Source organism: Bombina bombina, chromosome 1 (assembly GCF_027579735.1).
Source record: "Bombina bombina isolate aBomBom1 chromosome 1, aBomBom1.pri, whole genome shotgun sequence".
Taxonomy (NCBI): Eukaryota; Metazoa; Chordata; class Amphibia; order Anura; family Bombinatoridae; genus Bombina; species Bombina bombina.
This window is the reverse complement of record NC_069499.1, coordinates 1,019,781,323-1,019,793,553: the sequence shown is the minus strand read 5'-3', so window position 1 is coordinate 1,019,793,553 and position 12,231 is coordinate 1,019,781,323. Positions and strand designations below refer to the sequence as shown.

General features: G+C 37.3%; 1 protein-coding gene across 1 annotated transcript in view; it reads left to right on the top strand.

The window, feature by feature from the left end:
- L3MBTL1 (L3MBTL histone methyl-lysine binding protein 1) overlaps positions 1-12,231 on the top strand; it is a 193,583-nt gene that overhangs the window by 162,271 nt on the left and 19,081 nt on the right. The window contains exons 12-15 of the mRNA XM_053715834.1: positions 9,246-9,331; positions 9,561-9,671; positions 10,875-10,989; positions 11,325-11,424. Of these exons, the coding sequence (XP_053571809.1) occupies positions 9,246-9,331; positions 9,561-9,671; positions 10,875-10,989; positions 11,325-11,424 (412 nt within the window). The remainder of the gene's footprint in view (positions 1-9,245; positions 9,332-9,560; positions 9,672-10,874; positions 10,990-11,324; positions 11,425-12,231) is intronic.

Sequence of the window (12,231 nt, the reverse complement as noted above, 5' to 3'; positions counted from 1 at the left end):
AGAGAACTGTTTATTTATTTTCAAACAAGACAATATCACATACAGTGGCATTTGTCAATCAGCAGGGTGGGACTCACAGTCCACAAGCTATGAAGAAGTATCGGATTCTTGCTTGGGCGGAATTCAGCTCCTGTCTAATTTCTGCAGTGCATATCCCAGGTATAGACATCGGGAGGCGGATTATCTCAGCCTTCAGACTTTACATCCTGGGGAGTGGTTCCTCCATCCAGATGTGTTTTCTCAGATTGTTCAGATATGGGGTCTTCTACAGATAGATCTGATGGCCTCTCATCTAAACAAGAGACTTCCCAGATGCCTGTCCAGGGTCATGGATTTTCAGGTGGAAGCAGTGGGTGCGCTGACACTTCCTTGGTGTTATCAACCTGCTTATATTTTCCCGCCTCTAGTTCTTCTTCCAAGAGTGATCTCCAGAATCATCATGGAACAATCGTTTGTGTTGCTGGTGGCTCCAGCATGACCTCACAGGTTTTGGTATGCGGGTGTCCAGCTGCCAACCTTGGCCACTTCTGTTAAGGCCGAATCTACTGTCTCAAGGTCTGTTTTTTCCATCAGATTTTCAAATCATTAAATTTAAAGGTATGGAAATTGATTGCTTAGTGCTAAGTCATAGAGGTTTCTCTGACTCAGTGATTAATACTATGTTACAAGCTCGTAAATCTGTCTCTTGAAAGATTTATTATCGAGTTTGGAAGTCTTACATTTCATGGTGTTCTTCTCATAAATTCTCTTGGCATTCTTTTAGAGTTGCAAGAATTTTACAGTTTCTTCAGGATTGTTTGGATAAGGTTTTGTCTGCAGGTTCCTTGAAGGGACAAATCTCTGCTCTTTCTGTTTTATTCACAGAAAGATTGCTAAACTTCCTGATATTCACTGTTTTTTACAGGCTTTAGTTCGTATTTAAGCCTGTCATTAAATCAATCTCTCCTCCTTGGGAGTCTTAATTTGGTTTGGAGGGCTTGGACATTTAACTACTTAACTACTTTTCTTGGAAAGTATTGTTCCTTTTGACCATCTCTTCTGCTAGAAGAGTTTCTGAGCTCTTTCTTGTGAATCTCCTTTTCTGATTTGTCATCAGGATAAGGCGGTTTTGCGGACTTCATTTCAATTTTTTTCCTAAGGTTGTGAATTCTAACAACATTAGTAGAGAAATTGTTGTCCCTTCCTTGTGCCCTAATCCTAAGAATTCTTTGGAAAGATCCTTACATTCTTTGGATGTGGTGAGAGCTTTGAAATATTATATTGAAGCTACTAAAGATTTCAGGAAGACTTCTAGTCTATTTGTTATATTTTGCAGAGGCACCATTGGAAGATGATGCCGGTCCCTTTGACATTGATAAAGATCCTCTAAGGCGCACTATTGAACAAGAGGAAGGCGTTAGTATTTCTAACCTTAATTTTGAAGATCTATGTTGCCGTAGAGATCTTGTGGGTCTTACTGAAGATAATGCTGATACTATAGTTTCTGTAATAAATAAAGAATACAGTGAAAATAAACTAACTGAGACTTTCTCATGTAAATCATCTTTCTATCCAATACAGAGTAGAGGGACAGTAATGGAGTTGTTTCATAAAACTGTAGAGAAAGAACAGAATGAAGTATTGGTTTGACAACCAAAAAGGGCACTAGAAATAGGACCCTTAAGGAGGCTACTCTTTCATTGAAAGAAAAAACAAATTTGGCAATCAAGAGATCAGATAAAGGAGGAAGTACAGTTGTGCTCCTTAGAGAAGAATATGTTAATGAAGCTTTACAGCAAATAAATGACACCAATACATATATGAGGCTGAATAAAGATCCAACTAAAACATATCAACTACAAGTGAGGTCAATGGTGGATGAGGGGGTGGAAATAGGATATATAGATCACAAAACGGCAGATTTTTTATATGTTCAACATCCTAAGACACCTCTCTTCCACCATTTACCTAAAGTTCATAAGTCCCTTGATGATATTAGAGGAAGACCCATTGTGTCCGGTATAGGATCTCTCTTAGAACTATCAGAATGGGTAGACTCCATTATTCAACCACTAGTAAACGGATTAGGGAGTTATCTAAGAGACACTAAGCATCTGTTGAGGATAATACAAGATATTGTTTGGGAACCACGCTATGGTTGGTTAACCATAGATGTGGTTTCCCTGTATTCTACAATTCCCCATAAGTTTGGTCCAAAAGCTTTAGCGAGTTTCCTGTACTCTGATACTAATTTTTAAATTAAACAACAGGATTTTTTTCTATATGTAGTAAGATATTTGTTGGAACATAATTTTTTCAACTTTAAAGGGGGTTTTATCTCCAGAGATGTGGTACGGCCATGGGGGCCAAGTTTGACCCCTCCTACACCAACCTATTTTTAGGTTGGTTGGAGGCCGAACACATCTTTGGAGATAAGAATCTCTATAGGTCATCTATTAAGATCTACAAAAGATTTATAGATGACCTGATATTTATCTGGACAGGAACAGAACAGCTTTTGAAGCTTTTTTCTTTTTTGAATACTTGAATAGTAATGAAGTGGGTCTAAGATTCACTATGGAATTTGACAAAAAACAGTTCAATTATCTGGATGTGAGCCTAATAGAGGCTTCTAACAAGACAGAGAGCCAACTATATAGAAAACCAATATCTAAGAACTCATTACTCCACACAACTAGTAATCATCCTAGTCATGTACCCTTTGCGATTTCGGAGAATGAAGAGAAATTGCAGTAATAGGGGCCAATATAAACAAAAATGTAAAAAAATTAACATTACAGTTGAAAGAAAGAGGATATACTAATAGGGTTATTAAAAGGGCCAGAATGCAAGCCAAACATTGCTCAAGGGAGAGACTTTTGAAGGATAAACCCAGAGAGAAAAAGGGATATCCCCAACAAACTACGTTTGTTACAAGTTATAGCAACCAATATTCTGATATCTGCAAGATTATTAAAAAACATCTTCCAATTCTCTGAGCAGATGATAAGCTAAAGAAAACAATAGCGCAAGGTTGTAGATTTTCTTATAAACGGGGGATATCACTAGGTAATATTTTGTCACCTACACAATTACCTTTAAAAAAGGCAGGAATGGGGGGGCGTGTCTAGCCACGGCCATGATCAGTCGCATCTTCAGACAGCTCTGGAATTTACAATAATATTTTAACGAATATCACTCAAATCCTACAGAATATAACATAAATTAATCATTCCTGAGTTTCAGGAATGATGAGTGGATTCATATAGATATTATTGGGTTCCTAATTTTCCAGACCGGAACTAAGCAGAAGAGACGCTAGAAGTCGGCCTACTACTTTCATTAACAACCCCCCCATGGACAGGGGTAAAACAGTTCAGTATGGCTAAGCTAAGCAGGGAGGAATTCCATGGAGCACTGTGCACCCTTCTTGGTAATCTTGAACAACAAATGAACCATAGTTTCGATTATTTGATGTCACATGCAGCATGGAGATCGTGTGAATTCCTCAGCTAAAGTTACGGACCTGGATTTTCCTACGTTGCCGGGCATCCAGCGAACTGTAGCAGCAGCAGTACAGCACACTCCACTTACAGAGGAATGTCTCAAGAGCAGTGGAGGTATACCTATTAGAAGTGAGATCCTGGGGTTACCCGTGCCTACGCTTAAAGTTTCCTCATCAGAGTGCGATTGTGATGGCACAGATATAATTTCATTGTCCCTAAGCAGCCCACAAAATCGGAGAGCTGCTGTATAATCCATATACATAGATCAGCCAACCGAAGCTCCACCAGTCTCCTATATTTGGCCAGGTGACGGGGACTTTGCCTTGGAATCTCTGTGGGGGGACACGGATGAGCTCATCAGGAACGACCTTAACTTACCCTGCCATCTCGCATTGGATCAGCCGGCTACCCCAGACGAGCTGTGGAGTACAAATATTACATGCCGGAACGGAACTATCATCCAGGCAGTCCTGTCTTTTAGCCCGATCTCTGAGAGGTCTTTGCCAGCTTCAGAGTGGTGGCAAGGTTTCCATTTGGCTGGACATTGGAACACTCTGAATCCTAGGGCCTTAATGCCAGTAAACAGGACCGATTTAAAGGAGAACTATATGAACGGTCCAAGTTCCACTAACCCAATGGGAGTGGGGTGAGACTTTGAAGCCTTAACACAAGGAGAAATGTAACATACTCCTTGCAATACACCTAGTCCTGCTGGTATGGTTGACTCTTATTGCGGTTTATAGTGTTGTGGATCCCAAGTTTTTGTCCCTTTTCTTGGACTCTAGACTCCTACTCATCACACATACACCAATGTATTTTCCATTGTTCTGGGGATTTTGTACTCATTGTTGAAAGCATGGGTGTTGCGTTGCTCCTCATCTTGTTTTTCTCTAATTTAATGCCGGTCTATTGTATCCTGCAAATTATTGGGTTAACCTATCTCCTAAGTCAAGACCACAGATTGCTATGTCAGTTTTTGTGATGCACTTCATTGTTATGCAATATTTATTTAGTATACTGAAGACTAGACCCTAATACTTCGGAACAAGCTATTGTTGAACATGTGACAAGCTTTGTACATCAGGCTCTAATTGAACATCAGCTACCTCTTTAGCATGTTCTAGCCACCAACATTACCAGAGGATATTTAGGTAGTGGTCCTCGTTCACTCTCCTCACTCCCCTGTCCTCCATACATAGATCTAGTTCTTGGCTATAACTATATATAAGGTTAATCAATTAATCCTAGCACAGTTTATGCTACTGGGTGTCGATAAATAAGATTTCTATACGAGAAGTATTCCCCCCCTTATGGAATAGAACAATTATTTGTAATGTGAATATTGATGTCATATGTTAGCCATCTTACATTATTACAAGCGGTGCTTACCCGCTGATACATTCAAGCTACAATATGCTATTTCCTATGTCTTAAAAGGGTCCTGCAGGGATCCCCTTATATAATTATATACTTAATCATACACCTATCTCATTGCTCTATATCAACATAGCTCTAGTTTCCTATTCAAGCTTGTTTAGGGTCTAAGTCCCCCTTTCTTAAGGAGAGCATATTATAGCAAATAGAGAATTTGTGTATATTACAATGTAAAACAGAGGTTTTAACAGGCCATATTGTTGCACATGACTACACTTGCTATGTTCATATTATATCTTCTGTTAATCAATTGAAAATTATGGTTTTAATGTTTCATGGCGTTTTATATATGTCTTGCTATTCCGCATAACCTCAATAAAAGAATATTAAAAGGAAGAAAGGCAGGAGCACAAAGTTCCTGGCTTAGACATAATGGGACCTATAGATGTGGGAATTCCCGTTGCAAGGCTTGTGATTATATACATATATCTGCTAAATGTGTTTCATATTGGTGTGTATTGGTCAATGAATAATATTGTATATTTAGTCTCTTGTGTTGAATGTAAGATGCAATACGTGGGTCTCACCACTAGGACAGTGAGATCACGTATCCAGGGACGAAACTACAGGGGGTGCAGAGGTCGCAATTGCGACTGGGCCCTCAGCTTTTTTTTTTTTTACAATAAAAACGTTGACCTGCCACTGCCTGCACTGAGTGTGACATGATGCTTCACTAGTGTCTCTGACTACAGGGGTTAGTGTTTCTGATTTACCCATTGGTGTTTATGTGTGTATGTATGTATGTGACTGTGTGTGTATTTATGCATGTATGTGTGTGTATGTATGTATGTGACTGTGTGTGTATTTATGCATGTGTGTGTGTGTGTATGTTTGTGGAACCAGCAAATTACAGACCTTGTTACTACAGCATGGGGGGGCGGTGGGTAAACAGTGTCAGTCTATACAGTACCACTATATACAGTACGGGGGGGCTGGACCATGTCACAGACTACTGTGGTCACTTTATAAAGTACTGGGGCGGGTAGGGTCAGGCCAGCCATCTCACTGGCAGATTACAGACTGTGTCACTGACTCACTATATACAGTAATAGGGGGTCAGACCATATCACAGACTGTGGGCACAGGGTACCTCCTTTTGCAGACATGTAATCTTTTTTTTGGGGGGGGGGGCCCTTCTTAGATTTCTGCACCTGGGCCCTGTGGTTTCTAGTTACGCCTCTGCACGTATCCGTGAACATCTTACTAATATTGATAAGGAGAAAGAATGCTCAGCACTCTCCAGTCATTTTATCCATGTACATGAGAAAAATGTGGTCTCCTATAAGTGGCAAATAATAGAAAGAATACTCACTCCAAAAAGGGGTGGAGATAAAAACAAACTTCTATCTATCGTAGGGAGGCTTTTTGGATTTTCAAACTGCAAACATGTTTACCTAAAGGGTTTAACTCTGTTTTTGATCTAAGTAATCATTGGGAATGATATGGTCAAGTCAAATAAATTAACAATGAGATGTAAATATTTCAGACCGTCCATGTATATATCCCTTTGAACATGTTTTAGCTCATTATTTTCCTTCATAAATTATAAACTGCCAAAGTATTTGGGATGTTGGAGCTTGAATTTGGATAAAATGGATTAAATGGATATACTGTATATGGTGGTGTTGATATTGAATAATTAACTTTATAGTTGGATTTTAACTATGAGTACAAACAGGTCGTTACATGTATTGTATATGGAAAATATTGTATTGCATTGTATGTACTGACCTATACATATTAAGTAATATGTGTACCAGAATGCTAAAATAAGTGGAAAACCCGTGATATATACATATAATATAACCCCTTTGTTTCATCCTGCTCCAGTCCATATAGATGCGCTAAGAGAAAAATAATTGTTGCTTTGCACAGTATTTTGTATTATACACTTGTTTCACCTTTCTATAAGAATAAGGTATATTTGAAATTCATAACATGATCTGACATAGAGTTACTATTTACTGTTTAAATTGAAAATGTAACTTTTTTGTATGGTAGCATTTTAAAAGAAGGTGTGTCGGGCAGGGACTAGGTATATATGTCTGGGGAGGTGTGACTAGGCTATCTATGATTACGGGGAACTCCCGAAATGCGTCAGGGACGTCATACAGTCCCTGTTCGTAGTCCCAGCCAGTCTTAATTAGCAGTCTGCAATCTGTTCTGCGTTTGTTTGACTGCTGTGCGTTTGTTTCATTTTTGTCTTTTAATGTTTCTCAAATAAAGAACTACCTTTTATTCACTGAAGGAGCCTGACTGGATATTCATTTGTTCTATCACTGAATACGCTGTCCGCATTTCACATTCACCAGAACAGCTTGTGCAATGCCGACCCTTGCAGATTCGCGACCGCTAGCAGGGGGTGTCAATCAGCCCGATCGTATAGGATCGGACGGATTGCAGATCGCAGTCTCAGAGACAGCGGATCAGTTATGGAGCAGCGGTTTTTAGACCGCTGCTTCATAACTGCTGTTCCATCAAGCTCCATTCGGAACTTGATAATTCGGCCCCATAATGTTATTTCACATTAAATGCACTATAGTATAATGTTAATATAACTTTTATATGCACTGGGGAAACAAAATAGTGTGACTCACTTTATTGCTATGTTCGCTTTATTGCGGTGGTCTGGAACCAAACCCTCAATATCTCTGAGGTATGCCTGATTATATGTAAACTATAAGTGTGATTGTGCATTCTTAATATTCAGATTTACATTATATTGAGAACGTGCATTTGCAATCTCAATATTCATATTTCACAACATTGAGATTGCGATTTCGTGTTTTTATATTTTATAATATTAATATATCTATAGCTATAGTTATATATTAATATAGAATATGTTTGCTAGATCTTTATTGAGATATATATATATATATATATATATATATAGATATATATTAATATAGATCTATATATTTATTAATATAGAACACGTTTGCTACAGTGCGATCGCAAAATTATTAGTAAAACATGATCGCACAATAACAAATATTATAAATGCAAAATCGCAATCTTGTGAATATTGAATATGAATATTGCAATCAGGAATGTGCCTTCTCAATTTAATGTAATTATGAATATTGAGAATGCACAATAGCAATATTAAAATAAGTAAAAATAAATGCCTATGGACACAATAGAAGATTAGTACAATCACGTTTACAGTTTACATACATTTTCGAATATTATACTATACAATACATATACATTAAATAATGTATATACATATATCAAATACCCACAATCCCACAGCTCCTATAGGTCTAGTATTCATATGTTTAATTCACTATTGTATTGTATGAACCGGGGTTGAATTTCTGTTGACACATGTAAATTGTATTGTCATGCAGTACTGTTTTAAAGACATCATGTACATTACGCTGGAGATGCTGCTTTGAATATTTCCCCTGTATCAGAGAAGCATCACCACCCATTGAACTGTATGGTAAAATGCCTCTTGTGATGCTGCCTTTTAACAGTACGGTCAGCCATTTGGAATATTTCACCAGTTTTCTCGACATTGCGACCAATCCCTTTTGAATATCTTGCCACCTTGTGGCACTTTCGATCATCTGGGACACTATATACACAACCAGCAATAGGAAACTCTGCCTGGCCTCCAGGAGTAGAACAATTTCTTATTTCCCTAGCAAGAAGGGGGTTAAACAGTGCTCCACCATATAACCATACACAGAACATTGGGGCAGAAATTCACCCACCAACTGCACAAACTACCATTGGGTTTCATTCATTTGAAGCAATACTTTATAATACAGGGACTCTAATGTGGTTTTAAAGTGTTTTAATGAAAATGATTATTTTTTAATTTAAAAATATTTTAGCCATTATTTTGTAAAAAAAAAATAATTTAGCTTTTATAGGTATATCAGTTTGCAATTTATTTTTATATTATCTTTTATATCTCTATTACATTGTACACATGCAATTATGTTGTTTTATGACTGTTCTATTATTAGAATTTTATAGCCTGATTTGGCTTGTACTTTGAAGATAGTACGTTGTCATGCACCAGATTTGTTGACACTTCACTATCATCCATTGCAATTTATGTCTTTGATACAGTGACATACAGTGTTATGAATTCAAAAAAACAAAATTAACGTTTATGATTATTGTTGTTCTTGTTGCATGTATTTAAGTAATAAAGTTTTTTTCACTGTCTTGAATCCATATACTGCCAAGTTAATAAGGGTTTTTGCAAAATAAGCAGGACAATTAACCCATGCATTGCTGTTAATGAAATACTAACTTTAGTGAATACTCACTGATATATATCAATGGTCCTTCCTCTCTGTTTAGATTATCCAGACCCAGATCATTTCACATGGGAGAGATACCTCGCTGAAACTGGAGCTACAGCAGTGCCAGCACAAGCTTTTCAGATGGTGACCATGGCATCTGCCAACTGACTCAGTTCTTATGCCACAACATATATCATACAATTCACTAAATATATTATTTGTCCCTTGGTATTAATAAAGTCTTCTTACAGGTTTTGTAACTAACTATTCATCCTTTACCAGACCCTCATATTTCTCTCTCTCTCTCTTTTCACTCATCTTCCCTCTGTAACATCTTTTATCTGTGGTTTGTTATACCTTCTGACCAAAACAGCACCCTCCACATGGTTTCAAGGTCAACATGAAGCTGGAAGCAGTGGATAAGAGAAGTCCTTCTCTTATCAGGGTTGCGTCTGTGGTGGATGTGGAGGAGTACAGGATAAAGGTGCATATGGGTTAAACACATAGTTAAACTCAGCTCCAGGGCAGCAACGAACTACTGGGGCTTATCTCAACACATCTGGTAAGCCAATGACAAAATACATATGTGCATAGCCAGAAATCACCAGCTAGCCCCCAGTAGTACATTGCTGCTCCTTAGCCTACCAAGGTATGCTTTTTAACAAAGAATACCAGACAACAAAGTAAAGGGTTGATTTCAATCTTTCCAATCATGCTTATTGGCTTTTTTACAGTTCTCGATACACTCTTTTGACATTGGAGTGATCACAATAATAATTATGACAGAATTTCCAAATTTGAAAAAGAGCATATATTAGAAAATGTACCCATACCATGCATGGACAACATCCGACCACAAATTACTGAATAAATATTGATCATAAAATAGACAAATCAGGTTGGAAAAGCAATAGGCGCTTTATAAATGCTCAAAACCCACTGATCCACTCATAACACGTGCCATGCACATGCTCAGACCAGAAAACAAGGTAGCCCCTGCCAACACCATAGATAATGACAGTATTGCTTCAAATAATAAATGATACAGAACATGTCATCAATCATCATCATCATTATCATCAATTTTTACATTTAAAAACATAAAGAAAACAAATCTACAAAATATCCCAATGTTGCAAAATATCAAAACCAACATATACCTTTCAAAAAATTAAAAGTTACTGTATCAAAATTACAAAACAAACCAACACACACATGTACTCAATTTCATTAACCCCAATAAAATGAATCACTGAATGATAGGGGCCATATTATTATTATTATTATCGGTTATTTGTAGAGCACCAACAGATTCTGCAGCACTAATTGCATGTTAATCATGTTGTCAATGCTTCTGATTGGCTGTGGAGGCGATAGGGGTGTGATTTAAGATAAAAAGAGCACAAATCTGCCATTTTCCATTTGCTCCATTGTATTGTTTGGTGTATCAGTTCCTGTGCTTGTTGATCAACATTCGTTCCCGTTTTTCCAAAAATTAAAATCGGAAAGATTCGAATCAACCCCTAAATTGGATATTTGAAGGAAATGTAAAAATCATCTTAAAATTGCATGTTCTGTCTGAACCATTTCAGTTGAACAGATTCACTTGCGGGTTTTAATACCTAATCTGACAGCCATGGTTTAGCATAAGGGAAGTGAGTTTATGTTGTGTCTTTAATTCTACTAGGTTCACTTTGATGGTTGGAGCCACCTGTATGATTTCTGGATGGATGCTGATCACTCAGATCTGCATCCTGTGGGCTGGTGCCAGAGAACCGGACATCCCCTGCAGACTCCTATACGTGAGTGCCCATCATTTTTACAACCACTTGTAATTTAATATAATTGCGCACAGTTCATTTCACATCTGTGATGTGAATATAGAGAACACAAAAACATATATATAATATTCTCTGTAAAGTTATAAGGTGTTCAGAGGGTTAAACATTTAAAGCCGTACATTTTATGGACTTGCAACACTCTAATTTCCTGGCATATGAGCATTGTTCATCACTACGCTATTAGTGACCATGCCAAGTAACCAGATTCCTGTACTGGCACAATTACTAAATAGGGCTTGCCATATCATTGAAGTAATGCATCTATAATGCTTATGATTCTGAATTCTTCTCCTCAGGGCATCAGGATATACACAGCATGTCCCCAGAAACCTGCGTTTCCCTCAGTTGCAAGGGGATGTCTCACTCACGGAGCAGCAAATATGGCTTTCAGCACAGGTTAGAACTGTGAGTCCTTGAAATTATCAACTCAGCTTATGTTGGTGCGTGACTTTAGCTACAATTCACATGTTTTACTGTCAAGTGGTCTCCAGCAGGTGCCCCTACTGCTCTGACCTGGTCATCTTATCTCAAAATCGAGGACTGATAAATTTGTGAATACAAAAAGGGCTACACCCTCAAAATTTTGTACGATCTACATAAAATATTTAGTTGAGACAGATACATATCAAAGTAGACACAAGGACACTATGTACTCATTATCTAAAAAAAAAAATAATAATAATTAAAACACTAAACCAAATCCTGAAAAATCCCAAAAGCCAATAAACCACATGGTACCTGCATTTTTTTCTTGTATTTTTGTTTTCACTTATTCTACATGTATATCTATAAACAAAAACCCTTGCCTGGTTCTTGAAAAAAAATTAACTTCTACTTTAATTTTGTGGCTGGCTCCTAAGTTTGTTATAAATTTATCAAGCACTGCAATAAACAAAACTTTGAAGTTGTATCTACAGGAAATTCTATGAATGAAGGTTTCTCTAACTATAGAAATGTACCATGAATAAGCCATACAGTGGGGCAAAGTATTTAGTCAGTATTTAGTCAGCCAGCAATTGTGCAAGTTCTCCCACTTAAAAAGATGAGAGAGGCCTGTAATTTTCATCATAGGTATACCTCAACTATGAGAGACAAAATGTGGAAACAAATACAGATAATCACATTGTCTGATTTGGAAATAATTTATTTGCAAATTATGGTGGAAAATAAGTATTTGGTCAATATCAAAAGTTCATCTCAATA